We start from the raw sequence: 18553 nt of genomic DNA, 5'->3' as shown, positions 1-18553 counted from the left end.
TCTCAGCTTCTTGCTGCTTCTTAACTTATCTGTTATTTCAAATACTTCAAATTAAACTAGCTACAGTGATTTTGTAGTTCTGCAGATGCAATATGATAATTAGTTGACCTTGGATTGACGTTCAGAGTTGGTATGGGTGAACATTTCCTTTATGAATTCTACTTTATGATTCTTCCTAATTAAGTATAATATAAAGCTGCCCCATGCTGGGAGAAATTTTGAAGTAATTCACTCTAAATTGCTTTTCGTTGGCTTAAATGTAAATTTTAGTCATTAACATGCAAGCAATGTAGCAGGCACTTTTATCCAGAGTGACTTACTAAATATGCTCAAAGCATATCAAATTTGCAAACTAAAAAACCTCTGCATCTGTTATTTTGTCAGAATTACATTCTGCTGATGTCTCTTTTTTATACTATTTTCAGTCCTAGCTGTCTTTGTATTTGCACATTTTCATTTGTAAGGTCAAAATGTAATTCAGTAATTATTCCCGTTAGATTGAATGTCTGATTAACATGATATCTTAATGATACTGGCAAAAAAAAGCATGCCTTCCTGAGCATCCAAGCATATGGCTCTAAACAGTCTGGCTGTGTTTGTTTTGCTCTTTAGAAAGAGAGAAAGTGTACTTAACGTTTATTATTTTCTGTGTAAACACTCATAATTAAGGCTTAATGTTTTACCACTGCACTTCTGACTTCACTTGTGGGTTCAAATATTTGTGAATGATTTTCTGCTGTGTGTTTTTATTTATTTATTTTTTTAAATATGCATTTGAGTAGTGTATTTTACAGACAGCCATTTCGGACACATCACCTCTGTAACTGAACTGAGAACAGAACAGTTCACAAAATACTGTACTTGGTCCCTCTAGTGGTTAGGTCTAGAAATGTAGGCTATTAGTTCTAAATGCACCGCATTGGATTCTTTAAATTGATGTTTTATTTTTCCACATTTCCTTCAAAATGCAATTTTATACAATGCTGTTCAAACTTGGAATCAGTATAATTTTGTAATGTTTTTAAATATGTTTGTTATGCTCACCAAGGATGCTTTTTTTAAAATCGAAAATAAAGAAAAAAAAAACAGCAATATTCTGAAATATTATTGCAATTTAAAATAACTGTCTTCTGTTTTAAATGCATTTTAAATATAATTTATTCCTGTGAAAAAAAGCTGAATTTTCATCAGCCATTACTGCAGTCTTCAGTGCCACATGATTCTTTAGAAATCATTCTAATATGCTAATTTATTTTCAATGCTGGAAGCAGTTGTGCTGCTTAATATTTTTTGGAACTGTAATACTTTTTTTCAGCATTCTTTGATGAATAGAAAGTTTAAAAGAACAACATTTATTTGAAATATAAATATTTTGTAAGTTTACAATGCCGTTCAAAAGTTTGGTGTCAGTAGGTTTTTCTCCCCTTCTTTTTCTGAAAGAAAGTAATACTTTTATTTAGCAAGGATGTGTTAAATTGATAAAAAAAAGTGATAGTAAAAACATAAGTTGTTAGAAAATTTTGAATAAATGCTGTTATTTTTTTACATTTTAATGAAAAACATTTTCATGAAAAATGGATCACAGTTTCCAAACATTGGAACATGAATCAGCAAATTAGAATGATTTCTGAAGGATCATGTGATAGTGAAGACTGGAGTAATGACTGCTGAAAATTCTGTTTTGCATCACATAAATAAATTATATTTTAAAGTATATTTTTGCATGCTATTAAGTTAGATTTGAGTAATGATTTGACTTAATTGAGTCATTAATTAAAACACACAGCATGACATTGCTTCATGTTGTGAAGCAAAGCATTTAAAGTAAAGTAAAAATACAAATGAAACCAGACAGAGATGCTGCTCCCATTTGTGTGGGAGATTCTGTAAGGCTTTGACAGCACTGCAGATCTCAGTGCATGCTGAAGATTTATACAAGGTAACAATGCGCATAACTTTAGACCTAGCACAACCTGTGTTAGCAGAAACTATATTAGAAAATGATTTATTGCCTCATTGCAATGCCTCTGACTTGCAGACTGCAGAGGTGAAGGAGCATTGTCTTGCAACAGTGAGTTAAAATGATGGCTTGTAGATGCAGTGACTGTATCTAAAAGTGTCAGGGCAGCTACTTTAATTTAGCACAGGCAACTACTAGCCACTAGTGAAGTGACACAAAGATGATGTGGAGTGCCCTTCTTAGGTTGATTGAAGATCAGGGATCACATTCTGGATCATCTGCTGTTTAATTGTGCATGCAAGAAGGTCAGTCCAGGTCAAAACCACTTGTAACAACATGTTGTGCTGAATCCATAGGCTTGCTGGGATGACAAGGAGCTCTGACCGTGATGCCCAACAAGTTTCTGGTAACTCACTGTCACAGATGTAGCAGAATGAGAACTTTAATGAGAGACTCTAAATGAGAATGCCTTTTAAATTCCAGTTCAGTTTCTGAATTTGAATTTAGATTGCAAACAGGATGCGGAATTGAAATTCAAAGCATCATAGACACATTATTTTTTTGAAATTCCACTAATATAAATTTGCGTACTTTGCATTTTTACTTAATTTTGTGTGTTGAATTTCTTTTTGTAAAGCCCTCTTTTTGTGGTGTGGTGTGGCTGATTCCATTCAAATTCACGCTGAAATGGCAGCCAGTTTTTGAGTCTTTGAAAAGAGCGGATGAACTCTCATCAGCCACAGGTTGTTAGTGACAGACAGCAGGTCAGTCCCCATGAAATGGACACTTCAGAAGCTTGATTGGCTTCCAACAGGTTGTTCTGAAAAGACCTGATTAAAACAGCTCGTTCAAGTATGTTGTCGCGAACGCGAGAAGAATTGTTGATCTGTAGTTTTCCGCTTCCATTTTCAGCACTGAGGTCATTCTGGCCTCTTAAATGTGATCAGAAGGGTGTCTGTAACAAGTGATGTATTGATGACTTCTTCAAGTGCAGATTGAGAGGCTGAATTATTAGAGAAAATTACTCTGAGAGATGGCCTGTAGATCACTTGGAAACTGAGAGATGAGATTTAGATAGGGGAGTGTTTGGTGGGTGGAAACTGGTTGTGAATATATGGTTGGCTGTTGATGGCTAGCACCTTTTCAGTGTAAAAAAGTGATTTAGCGGTGAGAAAAGTGGTGTGAGGAGATGGAGGAAAGAGGTGAATGACATTAACAGTCTGCAGGTGTGTGAAGTGATGATCATGGTGTGGAGGTGTAAGTGGCTTCGGCCACCTTTATTAAAATGGAAAAAGGCCCTTTTGAAAAGCTGACTTTATATAAACTATGTGGCTTCAGCCACATACAATTAAAGTCAAAGGTTACATACAACTTGCAGAATCTGCAACATGTTAATTATTTCACCAAAATAGGAGGAATCATACAAAATGCATGTTATTTTTTATTTAGTACTGACCTGAATAATTTTACATAAATGACGTTTACATATGTGACCCTGAACCACAAAACCAGTCTTAAGTCGCTGGGGTACATTGGTAACAATAGCCAAAAATACATGGTATGGGTCAAAATTATTGATTTTTCTTTTATGCCAAAAATCATTAGGAAATTAAGTAAAGATCATGTTCCATGAAGATTTTTTGTAAAATTCCTACTATAAATATATTAAAATGTAGTTTTTGATTAGTAATATGCATTGTTAAGAACTTAATTTGGAGAACTTTAAAGGTGATTTTCTCAGTATTTAGATTTTTTTGCACCCTCAGATTCCATATATTTAAATAGATGTATCTCGGCCAAATATTGTCATATCCTAGCAAACCATATATCAATAGAAAGCTTATTTATTGAGCTTTCATGTGATGTATACATCTCAGTTTTGTAAAATTTAACCTTATGACTGGTTTTGTGGTCCAGGGTCACATATAGTCCACAAGAGAAAATTTATGAAATTTATGAAAACGACCCTGTTCAAAAGTTTACATACGCTTGATTCTTGATATTGTGTTGTTACCTGAATGATCCACAGGTGTGTGTGTGTGTGTGTGTGTGTGTGTGTGTGTGTGTGTGTGTGTGCGTGTGTGTGTGTGTGTGTGTGTGTGTGTGTGTGTGTGTGTGTGTGTTTTCTTTTTTCTTTCTTTTTTAGTGATAGTTGTTTATGAGTTTATTGTTTGTCCTGAACAGTTCAACTGCTTGCTGTTCTTTAGAAAAACCCTTCAGGTCCCACAAATTCATTTATTTTTTTTAATCATTTTTGTGTATTTGAACCCTTTCCAACAATGACTGTATGATTATGATTATCTAACTTTTCACACTAAAGACAACTGAGGGACTATGTTGCAACTATTACAGAAGGTTCAAATGCTCACTGATGCTCTGGAAAGAAAAGCGATGCATTAAGAGCCAGGGGTGCAAACTTTTGAACAGAATGAAGCTGTGTAGATTTTTCTTATTTTTCTAAATGTCATATTTTTTTTTTTCATTTAGTACTGCCCTTCAGAAGCTACAAAAGCAAATTTACCCTGATCTTTAAATTCAAAAAGTTCTCACCCTGGCTCTTAATGCATCTTTTTTTCTTCTGGAGCATCAATGAGCATTTGAACCTTCTGTAATAGTTGCACATGAGTCCCTCAGTTGTCCTCAATGCGAAAAGATGGATCTCAAAATCATACAATCATTGTTGGAAAGGGTGAACAGCAAAAGAATTTGTGGGACCTGAAGGATTTTTTTAAAGAACAGCGGGCAGTTTAACTGTTCAGGACAAACAAGGGACTCGTGAACTATCACTAAAATAAAAACAGCTGTGGATCATTCAGGGAACCACACAGTATTAAGAATCAAGTGTATGTAAACTTTTGAACAGGGTCATTTTTATAAATTCAACTATTATTTTCTCTTGTGGACTATATGTAAATGTCTTTTATGTGATATATCTTAATTGGTCAGTACTGAATAAAAGATAACATGCATTTTGTATGACCTCTCGTATTTTGGTAAAACAATTAACATCTTGAATATTATGCAAGGTGTATGTAAACTTTTGATTTCAACTATGTTCCATAATGTGCCACTGTGTATTTACACAAATGCATGTGAAATGACTGCATTTGCTTTTGAAATGAACTAATTATGCTTAGAATATAGGATATATTCTATTGCAATGCAGCTTCAGATGTGCTTAGATGTGAAAATATACATGCTGTTCTGAATCTTTACATTTCTGTTTCCCCTTTTATATACAGGACTTTTTTAATCACATTTGCATAATAAAAATGCTTTTTTAGCAAAAATACTGATAAGCTAGATGTTTCTTTATATTCCCCAGCTCAGCTCCGGTGCATGGATTCGTTTTATGTGATGGCCATCTAGTGTTTGAATAGATGCATCACACACAGATTTTTTTTTAGTGCTTGAAGTTATTTAAAATCTAGAGAAATGAGGAGTGGGGGGAAATCAGAAGATGGAATAAGAATGAGCCTTTCATAGAAAATATGATAGTGGTAATGACATGGCTACAATGTCATAAAAATGTATAGATATCAAGCAAGGAACAAATAAGGAGAGCCTGATGTCAGGGTAACAAACACACGGCCTCCACAGTCCCAAAAACAAACAAGCAACACATATTCCCATAATGTCTTCCATTCCCTGGTTCAAAATGGCAACAAAAACTATTTTGGTGCACATTTAACCTGTATCTATAATTCAAAGTGACAAGTAGCATAGTGCACTTATCTCCAAGGTTATTTTCATCCATGATTATTCACTTAAATGGGCCAGTGTTACTATAAAGCCAAACAACACCAGCATTCATATTTCAGAGTGCAGTGCTACATAAATAGGCACTGTGAGTTCCACAACTGGACAGAAAAGCCTGAAGTTGTATAATACATCAGGAAGAATATCTTCAACCTTTGCTAAATGGAGCCTTGACAATAGAGCACACAAACACCCTGTCAGATACCCTCAGTACACGAGGCAGATCACATATAATCACCGGCGCTTTTTGAAACTAAAGAAAGCAAATGGCTCATTATCGTGATGACCAAGAAGCGTTTGATTTTCACTGCCCACAGCCGCACAGTATCCATCACAATAAACACATACTCTGTGGCTCTAACAAGCATACACTTTTTACGTAATTAGAGCTTCACGCGGGTACATAAGAGATGCAAATGCAACATAGTTGTATTAGTGATTATTATAATGTGCTCTATACCTTCTAAGTGAGTCTATAGAGAAATATGGTATAGAAGGCAGAAGTGATCATACAAAATGAGTTTCATATGTCTGAAACAGTGAGGGTGTGAAATCACAGCGTTCTGCAAAGATTAAAGGATGATATAGTGTGCTAGGAACATTCACTTCTGCCACTGTTTCAAATTGGCTGGGACTGCCATGCTCCCGAACTAATACGGCTTGCAACTAGAGCTCATTAAAGAGACAGTTCTCACTCCATCATCCCTTCTGAATAATGATAAGGGTGCTTTGCTATAGTCTTTACAGAGTTCACCACAAATGCAGCACCCTGTTGGATTTGCGTAGTAAATCTTCATCATTGGGACCTGATAATTGAGCAGTTTTGGTAGCATTGGGTGTATGAAGCAATGTTTGTTAAAGTCTGTTTTCAGGAATGATTTTTATAATTTCCAGCTTTGTGAAAATCCTATTGTTTTGTTGGTTTACTGTATGTGTTTGTTTTGGTTAAATAGTGCAAATTATTTTAATTAAAAAATTTATTCAGAGCAATGTGCTTAAAATCACACAATGACAGTCTCAATGAATGTCTAAGGATTGTGGGAATAGCCATTACGCTGATGATGATTGAAAGAGAAAGACAGAATCCTAAAGCATCTCATTCTCTGTCCATTTTATTTTAAGCCAGATAGGCTTTTGTCACTGCACAACTGGTAAAGAAAAATTGGGATGCTTTTATTGGGTATATTTTCCTCATTTTTGCGTGTTGGTGTAAGTATACATATCTCAATAAACATTTTCTTAAAGGGATAGTTCAGTGTTTTTCAACCTTTTTTGAGCCAAGGTACATTTTTAATTGAAAAAAACCACAAGGCACACCAGCAATCGAAACTGTAAAAAAATGTAACTCTGTAGCCTACAATATACAGCCATTCTTATCAAAGTGTCTTGAACAGGAATCAAATAAACACAAAGAAAAAAGTATTTTATGATCTTTCATATTCAGGGCTCGAAATTAACTTTTTTACTTGGTAGCGCCCAAAAAGTAAGGAGCACCAAAAAAAATTTAGGAGCACCCACTGAATATTAAGGAGCACCACAACTGCCAATTGAGCAGATCAGCCAGCACTCATCCTGGCATTTCTTTTTAGTAATGCACCAAACTTAATTTTTTATGGCTGATTCTGATTGCTGATGCTTTACAAGCAAATGGGCTGACTCTAGATTCTAAAAGGCTTTTTTAAAAATATTTATTTTAAACCTTAAGCAAGGGACAAGAATATATTAAGATATGAGTACATGAACAAGATGTTTATTCTCTCTATTATAGGTAGAGCCATTTAAATTAGAGGCAACCACTGCATTTTTAAACAATCTATGGTAGAAATAACAAAAAATAAACTACACAATTCTTTCTTAATCCTATTAAGGGCAAACAATAAATGCAGCCATAATCAAAGTAGGCTACTCTCTCAATTTCAAAGTGCAAATAGAGACCAAATTTTTCAAGCATGATACAGAGCTATTGACAAATACAACCTATGAAGCTATTATAACCCACATATACTAATAACAGCCTAGATATGTTATGTAGCCTAATTTGCGTACATTGGGGAGTCGCTCTCTAAACCCGATGGCGATGTATCAAAATTGCCTTTGAATGCGCGTGCGTGTTTTGCTTTCGGTTTCATTTTGACGATCGCACGAAACTCTCGGCAGTGCTGATCATGCATCAACGCATTAATTTAACAAAAGAATTTGAAAGTGGGGGACCACAAACGGGATTTCGAAAAGTCTGATGTGAATGTATGCCTTGTACATTATATACTGAGGCGGAGGCGCCAGAATTGCATCTGACAGAATGTGCACGATACTATATTTCTTCATAAGCATATTGTGAAGAGATTTTAATGGTCCACAATCAAAAATCACAATCAAGTCACATCACACACCCTTTATTGCAATGCAGTTTGTGCAAATCCGAAACGGAGGTTGAGAGAGAGAGAGAGAGAGAGAGAGAGAGAGAGAGAGAGAGAGAGAGAGAAACATTTGCAGCAAAAAAAACAAGTCGCACTACAACAATTTCTCGCACTGGCACAAATGCTCCCAAATATATTTAGAGGTCGCGCAGATTAAATTTTGGGAGCATATGCGACCAAAATGGTCGCAATTTCGAGCCCTGATATTCCTTCTTCTGTCAAATAAAAAGTGCAATTAACAATATACAGTCATTCTTATCAAAGTGTCTTGAATAGGAATCAAACAAACACAATGAAAACATTTTTTTGATCTTTCATATTTCTACCTACTCAGTGTGAAACCTGGGCCTGTTTTAGGTGAAATTGAATAATTCCCCACGGCACACCTGACGATCTCTCACGGCACACTAGTGTACCGCGGCACAGTGGTTGAAAAACACTGGGATAGTTTACCCAAAAATGAAAATGCTGTCATTTATTACTCACCCTCATGCGTTCCAAAAATGTAAGACCTTCGTTTATCAGTGGAAGACAAATTAAGATATTTTTGATGAAATAATAGAGCTTTCTAACCCTCCATAGACAGCAAGGGTCCTCCCACGGTTGTTAGACTGTGCTGGAAAAGAAGAAATTGTTGAATAATGTCATTATTTTTGTTTTCTTTGTGCACACAATATTCTCGTAACTTCTTAAATTTACAGTTGAACTACTGATGTCACATGGACTATTTTAACAATGTCCTTACTACCTTTCTGTGCCTTGAACGGTTCAGTTGCATTGCTGTCTATGCAGGGTCAGAAAGCTCAGGGATTTCATTAGAACTATCTTAATTTGTGTTCTGAAGATGAACGAAGGACTTATGGGTTTGGAACGACATAAGGGTGAGTAATTAATAACAGAGTTTTCATTTTTTGGGTGATCTATCTCTTTAATTTTGACTATAACTAAAAGTAGTACATCTTTAGCATATATTATTCATGTTCTAAGCATTCATTGAGCCGTCAAGCATTATTTTACACTGAATCACTGCTGATAATGGGATCTGCACTGAAACTGGCATATGAATCAATACTTGTGGGTGTATGTCTGATGATATTCAACACCTTACATGTACGCGCACGTTCAAATATATTTGCCTGTGCATGCATAAACAGATACACAAACATACTGTGGAACATATTCTCCACACCAGTGTTTTGCGGCGAGGAGGTAGTGACATGTAAACAGCAGTGTGTGATTGCTTTTGTGTAGGTCAGAAAGTAATTAGATGCTTCTGTGATTTGCTTGTTTGTGTGTGTGTGTACTTGTGTACAATGAAGACCTGGTCCTGACTGTGTTGTGCAGATGTTGTGTGATGCATGCTGAAGTTAAAATGAATGCTGCTGGTTAAGTGGTTGACTTTTACCCTAAGCTACACTCACTTATCACAAGTCCGAAAGAGTCTGGGGGTTTGGCGTGTGAATTTATAAATAGTTTTTTGGGGCTTGTCTGGTCACATCCATTAAATGTGTTATTAACCTTTTTTTCTCATTATTTTCATGATCTACAGGCACAATTAATTTAATCATAAATCTCAGCTGCACTATAACTATCTTGCTACCTGATCTCATGACGAAAACGTACATGTGGAAACTTTTTAGCAAGACACGAAATGCGCACCAGTACGTACATATCACTGCAGTTTCCAACAGAAATGAACACTAGTAACACTAGCGAGAATTTTGTACACATCGTTTTCGTACACAGTTATGATTACAGCTCCATAACAATCTTGCTCGGTAGCTCAGCCAGCATGGAATTGGACTTTGGATGCAGAATCCTTGGATACAAATCCTGTAAAAAAAACTTGACTCACGATGAAAGACCTGAAAGATGAGAGATCGAGAAACAACCTTAAGCGGCATGCTTACGATTGCGTTTTTGCACTTGTAACCTTGTAATTGGAGTTGCGAAATCCTTGGGTATGAATCCCGTTAAAAACATGACTCACGACGAAAGATCTGAAAGATGAGAGATCGAAAAAAAAGCTAAAACAGCATGCTTGCAATTGCGTTTTTCATCACATTCGCTTTTGTTCATTTTATCAGGTAGGTTTAGGTGTAGTGTAGATGGTACGTAATTTTAAAACGTCACAGAGCATTAGAGTTATAGCGCCACTCAGCGGATATTTTAAGTCAGTACTGTGGTGACACATACAAAATTAATGTCACATAAAACGTACCAAATGTACGTTCATCTGTTCAAACTCTTTAAGCGCCACTCAGTGGACATTTCACATAGAATATGTTACAAAATGCACACTTACGTATTTCATGTCTTGCGAAAAAGTTCCCACAGGTACGTTTTCATAATCAAAGATGCTCGGTAGCTCAGCTGGCACGATATTAGACTTCTTGCAGAATCCTTGGGTACGACTCTCGATTGACAAGAGATTGAAAAACAAGCTAAAACGGCATGCTTGCGATTGCGTTTTTACGTCACATCCGCTTTTGTTCATACTATTGGGTAGGTTTAGGTGTAGTGTAGATGTTACATTATTTTAAAAAGTCACGGAGCATTACAAAACGTACATGGCGGTATATATTTCACGTCTTGTGAAAAAGTTCCCACAGTTGGACTTAGCATGAAGAACCCTTGGGTATGCATCATGACGATGAAAGAGAAGAAAGATAAGTGATCGAAAACAAGCTAAAACGGCATGCTTGCAGTTGCGTTTTTACATCACAATAGCTTTTGTTCATACTATCAAGTAGGTTTAGGTGTTAGCATTATATAGCACCACTTAACAGACATTTTCACAAGTCAGAACTGCGGTGACACATACAAAACCAACGTCACATAAAATGGACCATTTGTACGTTCATCTGTTCTGGGGAATAAAAAAACTAACACTTTTAGCACCACTTAGTGGACATTTTCACATATAATATGTCAAAACACACATGGCGGTACATTTTTCGCATCTTGCGAAAATGTTCCCACAGGTATGTTTTCGTCATGAGATCAGGTTGCTATTTTGTTTAAGGATTTAGTTTGACTTTTTGTTTAAGAAAAGAAAAGAGAGAAAAGACATATTTACATTTGAAAATTAAGCCCAATATCTTTTTGGGTGCATTGAAACAGGGTCACTCTTGTTGCGCAGTACATTTCAAACCTGTGTGTGTTTTTTTCAAGAAAGTATGTCTTGAAAAGTGTCCACGAACTGCTTCGGTAGCCCTGCTGCTGCCGCGCTGTTGACGTGTGCGGTACAGAGGGTCGAAACACATGCTGAGCCGCGCCTGATGTAAACATAAACATTGACTAGTGACGATCATCGGTTGCCGCGCCATAGACGTGTGCAGTGTGTGGTAAGAGATTTATTCATCATACAGTGTAGATAGCTTCACTAGCTCTATGCTGGAGCTGGTTTCGGGCATGTAAGTAGTTAAATACAGTAGCACAAAAAAATTATAATATCATGTATCAGCAATCTCGCAGGCTGCCGATAGGACCAACACTACTGTAGCAGATTATTTACTCACCCTCAATGCATCCTAGGTGTATATGACTTTATTCTTTCAGACGAATGCCATCGGAGTTATATTAAAATAATCCTGGCACTCCCAAGCTTTAGAACTGAATGGCATAGACGAGTGTTTTTCTCCATCAGTCCAAAACAAGTCAATCCATAATATAAAGTGCCTCAAATGGCTCCAGGGGGGTCAGTAAAAGCCTCCTCTATAGCGATCCGATGTGTTTTTGTAATAAAATGTCCATATTTAAAACGTAAGAATCACTTTAATCTGGTTTGCTGCTTTGGTAAGGGGCGTGGCAGTACTGAACACCGGCTATCCTGTTCGCCAATTGCAACACAGTGGGACTGCTAACCAATCACAATACATTTGGTTTTTCGGAAGGTGGAACCTGGAACTAGTCAAGCCATTTGTGCTAGCCTGGGGAGAAAGCCATTGTAATAATGTAAATTATGTGAAAAATTATGCGCTTTTCGAACCACCAAGCATGAGAGCATGTTCTAGTGCACCCCTAAAACAAAATAAAAGACTTTGTAAAAGAGCATTATAGGACCCCTTTAATTGTGACCTTGTGATAAATCTAACTAATTTGATTTTAATCTTTAAACAGTTAGTTCACCTAAAAATGTAAATTAAGATATTTTTGATGTAATCTGGGTCAGAGAGAACTTGTTCCAAAGACAAACGAAGGTCTCACAGGTTTGGAACGACATGAGTGTGAGTAATTAATGGCCGAATTTTCAGTTTTGGGTGAACTATCCCTTTAATATTTTTAAAAATAATAATATATATTATGATATATTTATTGGTGACATAAAAAATGCACCCTATACATGACCCATGGTTATTGCTGTCACAAAAAATATGGTACGCATGTTTACAGTGTCTTCATGCTCTCCCTTGTTTAAATCCCACTCACTAAATCTCTGTATCTCTGGGCGCTGCTTGCCCGTCTTGTCAGATCTGATTGGAGGACAATCCTCTTTCCACATACCTGCACATTAAACCCAATCTCTCACTGACACTGGTAAACGGAGGTTGCTATGGATACACACCTTGCCTTGAAGAGTTGCATAATCTTCTCACCATCTCAAGATACCTTGAGTGACAGGAGAACCCCGCATCCAAGAAGGAAGCAGGAAGAGGAGGAGCTTCCCACTTGGCGCGCTACTTAGTATTCCACCCAGGTCTCTGTGACATCTCGCACATCTGCATGGCCAGGTGATGCCTGTGGAGAGTGGGGATTGATTGTTGAGATTCATTATTACCATCTGATCCTCAGGGATGCCGACCTAGTGACTGCAATGCATGATGGCCAACTCTTCTACCGCGTTCTCTCCATTTATTTGTTTAAGCACTTCTTCCCTCAGGGAAAAATTTTTCCCTAACACGTTTTCAGAAACAATGGCAGACCGTATAACAAACACTGTATTATTAAACCCATCCAATGGAGGGGAGCAGTGCAATCTGGTACACTGAAGAGACATTTTTTTGTTGCTCGCTCTCTCTCTCGCTCTACTCCATTATCCTTTCGTTGGTCAATGCGTCATATGTTTGGAAAGGATGGAGTGTGCGGGAATGGAGGAGGAGGGGGCTTCGGAGGAAGACAAAAGAGAGGGAATAGAGGAGAACAGGTCAGAGAAGTACAAATAGGGAGGGAATCAGGGGAGTCTTTCCTCTCAGTTTTTCATTTGTGACCCTGAAAGACCTAAAACAAGAGAAAGATGTGGTATTAAAATGAAAAGAGCACAATCCGTCATTCTTTTCCATCTGCTTTCTAATATTCCTCATCAATTCCAGTGCTTTGGCTTCACAGCAACTCTCAACCTCATTCTACAGCATGATCACTTGTATCTTTTGTTTTGTCAGTACATACTATCATTCATCTCATTTCCTTCCATCCATCTCTCTCTCTCTCTCTCTCTCTCTCTCTCTCTCTCTCTCTCTCTCTCTCTCTCTGGGTTCCTCAAGACAGTGCCGCTCTGCTGCTCTACATCACAGCTACTGTTTCCCACTCTCCTCTCTTCCACTCAGCTTCGCTCCTCTTCTCTCTGCTCCTCTCCACTCATTCAGACCGCATGCTCCCAGTCATCTCTGGCACTGTTGGGTCTGCGTGGCCAGTGGAAGTGGACCCGGACACCCTGTATGGTCTGAAGGTGTTTTCCCGATCCAGTGGATCTGTGGGGAGGGGAGGGAGGGCAGGGAGGGGGTGCAGGTGAAGAGCTCTGTGTCGGGGGGAAACAGGTTGCGCGGCTTTGCGGCAGGGGCTGAGGAGGGTCATGCTTCATGAGTTAAGTGGATTTCGGACAGAGACCCCTCGCGCATCGCCGCCCCAATGTGGGGCCCTTTTCCGGATGGCGGGAACGTCCGGCCGGGAGCGATGAACCAGCTGGATGCTCCTCGGCCGCTCAACTGGACCATACGGAAACTGTGCCATGCAGCCTTCCTTCCGTCTGTGCGCCTGCTTAAGGTACCCGTGGGATGGGGAGATGGGGGAGGAAAGAGGTCTTTTTATAAGCAAAATGCTTAGGAAATACTATTTTTGGTTTGTACTGATTAAAGTAGTTGTTAAAATGTTCACAAAAAGAGTAGATTTAAACAGAAAGCTTTTGTTAAAGCGGATTTTGAGTTTAACCGATACATAAACCATCATCATTTGAGTATAATCACCTATGGGATTGATTCTCTCTAAAGCATTTTCATCCGCTCGGAAATTCAGTGCTTCATAAGAGCTTTTTCTTTCAGTGCGCTGAAGCAGCTAAACTTCTCCGTGATATTTGATAATGACAGGTGCTCTGCTCATGTGGAAGTATATTGTCAGACTCTGAAGTGTTGAGGTCTCGCAGCTAAATTAAAAATTGCATCACATGGTGTGCAGTAAGTGCTGTCAGCCTCTCAAGAGTAATGCTTTATTGCTAACCCACAAATCACAAGTTGTACATGCTTTACAAGTATAGCATTTCACCCAAATCAGAAACTTCTCAATTGCATGCATGAAAAAGATTATTACCTTTGTTGTGGTATTTTGCACGGAAATGTTAGCTAATAGATGTAATAAAGCTTTAGCGCACACTTGGGACCGTGATAGTTGCTTTATGAGGGGGAAAGCTCTAGAGAGATCTCTGCTGGTTGTTGTATAGTAATGTATCCCAGTATGTAATGCAGTCTTCTTGTATTATAGTCATTGATGTTACATTATCAATTTCTGCTTGTGTTGTAGTAATAATACAGTGTAGATCGGTCACAGACAGTGCTTACATTCGTTTAGCACTCCCAGGAGTGAAATCCTCCCCAGGTCATGACTCACAGTGTTATGAGTGGATCATTATGTTCTTGGTTCAGTGTTTCGACTCTGGAGGTGTAGTATTACAGAGAACTGTTACAGCATGTCGTGAGCTGCTTTTTCGCACTGGCTGTGAAATGCAGAAGGCTGGATTTTATTCTGGGTTCCAGGCAAAAGAAATGACTAGGGAGTCATTGGATCCTAAAATGAAATATTAAGGAGGCAAATTACTTTTCGCATGATAAAGATGGTTCTGAAATGCTTTAGTTCACTGAGTGAGTTTTTCACATCAGCTACAGTCACTGGTGTGTGCTGTGGTGAAGGGGTGTTTTAGTAGGTAGTAGGGATGCTCATTTCGGTTAATTTTCCCGACCGATAACCGCTGCTCGTTATCCGAACATTAACTGTTAACTGATAAAATTAGAATAATTAATTAGTTTAAAATAAAAATAGAATGCCTACACTGAATATATAAATTAAATAACTATCTAATTAAGATGACAAAACTAAAACACTGGCGCTTTGAAGAACCGGTCGGTCACCGCGTCTTGTTCTTCCCGTCGGACATAAAAATATATAGCAGGCCAGCCTATACCTCAGTATGCCAAGTTTTTAACATGTGGACATGCTGTATGGATAGACTGTACCACTGCCTGTTAACTCTTAGATCCGCAAAAAAAACACCATCACAAAAATCCTTTCAATTTGCGGTTCGGGACTTCCATCCACTGTCATTTGCGTGTGGAGAAGCGCGTGTTTTACAGCGTTCAGCAATAGCCAATCACAGACATGTATGTTGATTTGATTATCACTGTGGCCAATCAGAGGAGGCTATGTTACAATCCACTCACCAACCAAAGTGCCGGTTTCAGTTTTGCTGATTTCTACACTTTCGCGAACTCTCTTATTAAAACAAAGAAAGTGTTGGCATTAAATAAATAAGGTTATTATTTAGGTTTTAAGGTTAAGGTTATTTTATTACTTTTTAATAACTTTATGAGATTGAGATGAACTACTCTAGGATGAGTGATAGCTTTCCAGTGATTGTAACGGGAGCGCCTATTGCGCACTTTCTAGACTATAATTCATTCAGAATTTGAATACATTCACTCACGGATTCACTCTCTAATAACCCAATAACGCCACTTGCCATTGAGTTGCATATACTACATCTGTTCACTAAGTAAAGGTGAAGCGAAATTTGTCTGTACAGCCACACTGCACGTGTGGACACGCGCGCGTGAGTAAACAGATAACTTACAAATAGCATTATTTCTTTCACCATGCAGCAAACATAAAAAAAATAATAATAGAAAAAAAAAACCTTTTAAACCGTTTAACTGATAGTAATAATCGGTTAAAATTCTTACTGTCGGTTAACGGTTAAACGGTCAACATGAGCATCCCTAGTAGGTAGATGATGTAAGTTATATAAACTACTAAGGTGTTTTTTTTATTTGTATTTAGTATAAATTTGTTTGAATTTGATGGCATCTCTCTAATGATCCTGATTGTTTTGTGTTACGTAAAATAAATAAATTGTGTGTCGGTGTGCCCACACAAAGTTCCACTCTATTCAACATTACAGTTAGGTGTCATATTTCAAAACATTGTTTTGTAAAAACATTCATTTTAAAGAATAGCATTAATAATTGAGTACAAAATTTGTGAATATTTATCTTTAATTTTACCCCACATTACAATGTAAAGTATAGCACATCTGAAATGCATTCATGCTATAGAACATTCCTCATGCAAGAGATTGTGATTATTATAATATTATAGTTTCTGCAACCTGATCTAATGATATTTCACAAGACATGAAATACGCAGTGTTGGGCAGTAGCGTCGCTACAAGTAGTGACGCTACTAGCTTAACTACATTTCTCAGTAGCGTGGTGGTAGCGTCGCTGTTTTCTGAATCAAATAGCTTTTCAGTAGCTAAGCTATTATTTTGATCAAGTAACGCGGTAGCGTCAACAAAAGCTACAAGCTATATATTGTTCTATACTTTAAGCTCAAATCGGAAATATAACTGCTACGGATCACTGATCCTGGGTCAGTAAGCGACGCCACCGCCACTAAACCTCGTGATGCCATTGGCTCATTAAACTGTCAGTCAAACCGTATTATTCCTCCCGCCTCTCTCGTGAATGAAGTGCGGCACGCAGTTTGAAGCATCTCAGCGTGTTTGCAGACTTGAGGTAAATAAAGAAGTGTTGATTGAAAGTACATTTATAAAGGCTAATGTTTTTTTTTTTTTTTTTTGCATTCGAAGATATGAGAAAAGTGTGTCTTAGTCTAGCACTGGTTGTCGAGACTTTTGTTGTCGATATTTTAGCTAAATGTCAGAAAAAAACTGAGCGCCCACATAGCAACAGAAAACTGTATAATCTGCAATGCTAGTGATGGGCGCCTTGATTTTAGTATTTGAAGCAGGCTAGTGCTCTGGGAAGATCTCAAACTCAGAAGTACAAGATGGGCAGAGAGTGGGTGTCAAATTCATGGCGAAAGGCAAAATATTTCGGTTCGTTAGTAAAAACAAACAAACAAAAAACGTCCAGGTTCCATAGCAAAATAAGAATGAAACCGTGTTCTAGTCTAAACGAATTATAATAATCTTTGCTAATATTCTGAATACTTCAAACTGCTTTGGACTTTGCAGTAGCAAATTATGCCTTTACTATGACCAACATGACAGAATATGATATTCAGCTGTTTGGTCGCGCTGGTGTCTTACGCGCACACTATGTTCATTTGAAAAATAAAACAGTCACCCAAAAGTTACACTAGTCAATTTAAATAGTGTGTATAACATGCAGTTCAGCATGACCACCGGTCCTGTGGCACATTTTTGCTCATCATGATATTTTCCGTCGACGTGCATGAAGTACAAAGCTTACCCAATGCATAATAATTTTGCTTCAAATACATTGCAGATATGGAAACATTTGTATTTGTGGCAAGAGAGGTAGTCTACATAAGCCCATCTTTACTTTCACATTTAATTTGTTTTGGATTGTTTAGGCAAATTTATTTATTTATTTATTTCATCATTGTTCTGTTCTGAATAAGATTAAAGTTAAAGGATTTGTTGTGGAGTGAGGGAAATAATGTCATAACATTATGCTGTAGGCCTGTTTATTTCAGAATATAATAATGTGACTTATAGGCCTAGCCGCTGTGACCTGTCGGTTAAATTTTTACGTTAATGCATTTTACCTTCTGCAAACGAAAATAGCCGCTTGATTCGGTTATATATTCTTACTGTCAGTTAACAAATTTACAATAGAATTTAGCTTTGCTTCCCAGATAGTAACAGAGTCTGGGCCAAATCTGGCTTACATTCCACACTTGTCTTTTATTCACAGTCTTGACTGCAAAAGTTTGTGATTTGTTTTTATTTTTGTATTTGTTATGTACTATAGATTCTGACAATTAAAAAAATCTGGCTCCTGTATTCATGAAATCAATCACTATCTTTGTTCAAACACGGCAGTAAATTAAAGTGCTGTTTTTGTGCGGTCTGTCATATTTTAGTAGCTATATACAACAAATCTACAGCGCTTCCTTTAGGCTATTTATTACGAAGCTGTCAACACTGTAAACTCTGACGACATGC

General features: G+C 37.4%; 1 protein-coding gene across 12 annotated transcripts in view; it reads left to right on the top strand.

The window, feature by feature from the left end:
* The window catches only part of trpm3 (transient receptor potential cation channel, subfamily M, member 3), a 195088-nt gene that overhangs the window by 23838 nt on the left and 152697 nt on the right, over nucleotides 1-18553 (top strand). For 11 of the 12 annotated variants that reach the window (XM_073840244.1, XM_073840243.1, XM_073840240.1 and 8 more), the window contains exon 1: nucleotides 14029-14118. The exons of the other annotated variant lie outside the window; for it this stretch is intronic. In XM_073840244.1, the coding sequence (XP_073696345.1) occupies nucleotides 14029-14118 (90 nt within the window). Of the gene's footprint in view, nucleotides 1-14028; nucleotides 14119-18553 lie in introns of those variants that run through there. 12 annotated transcript variants of the gene reach the window in all.

The sequence above is a fragment of the Garra rufa genome, chromosome 5 (genome assembly GCF_049309525.1).
Source record: "Garra rufa chromosome 5, GarRuf1.0, whole genome shotgun sequence".
Taxonomy (NCBI): Eukaryota; Metazoa; Chordata; class Actinopteri; order Cypriniformes; family Cyprinidae; genus Garra; species Garra rufa.
Note: the sequence above shows the minus strand (reverse complement) of the source record. Positions and strands in the feature narration are given on the sequence as shown.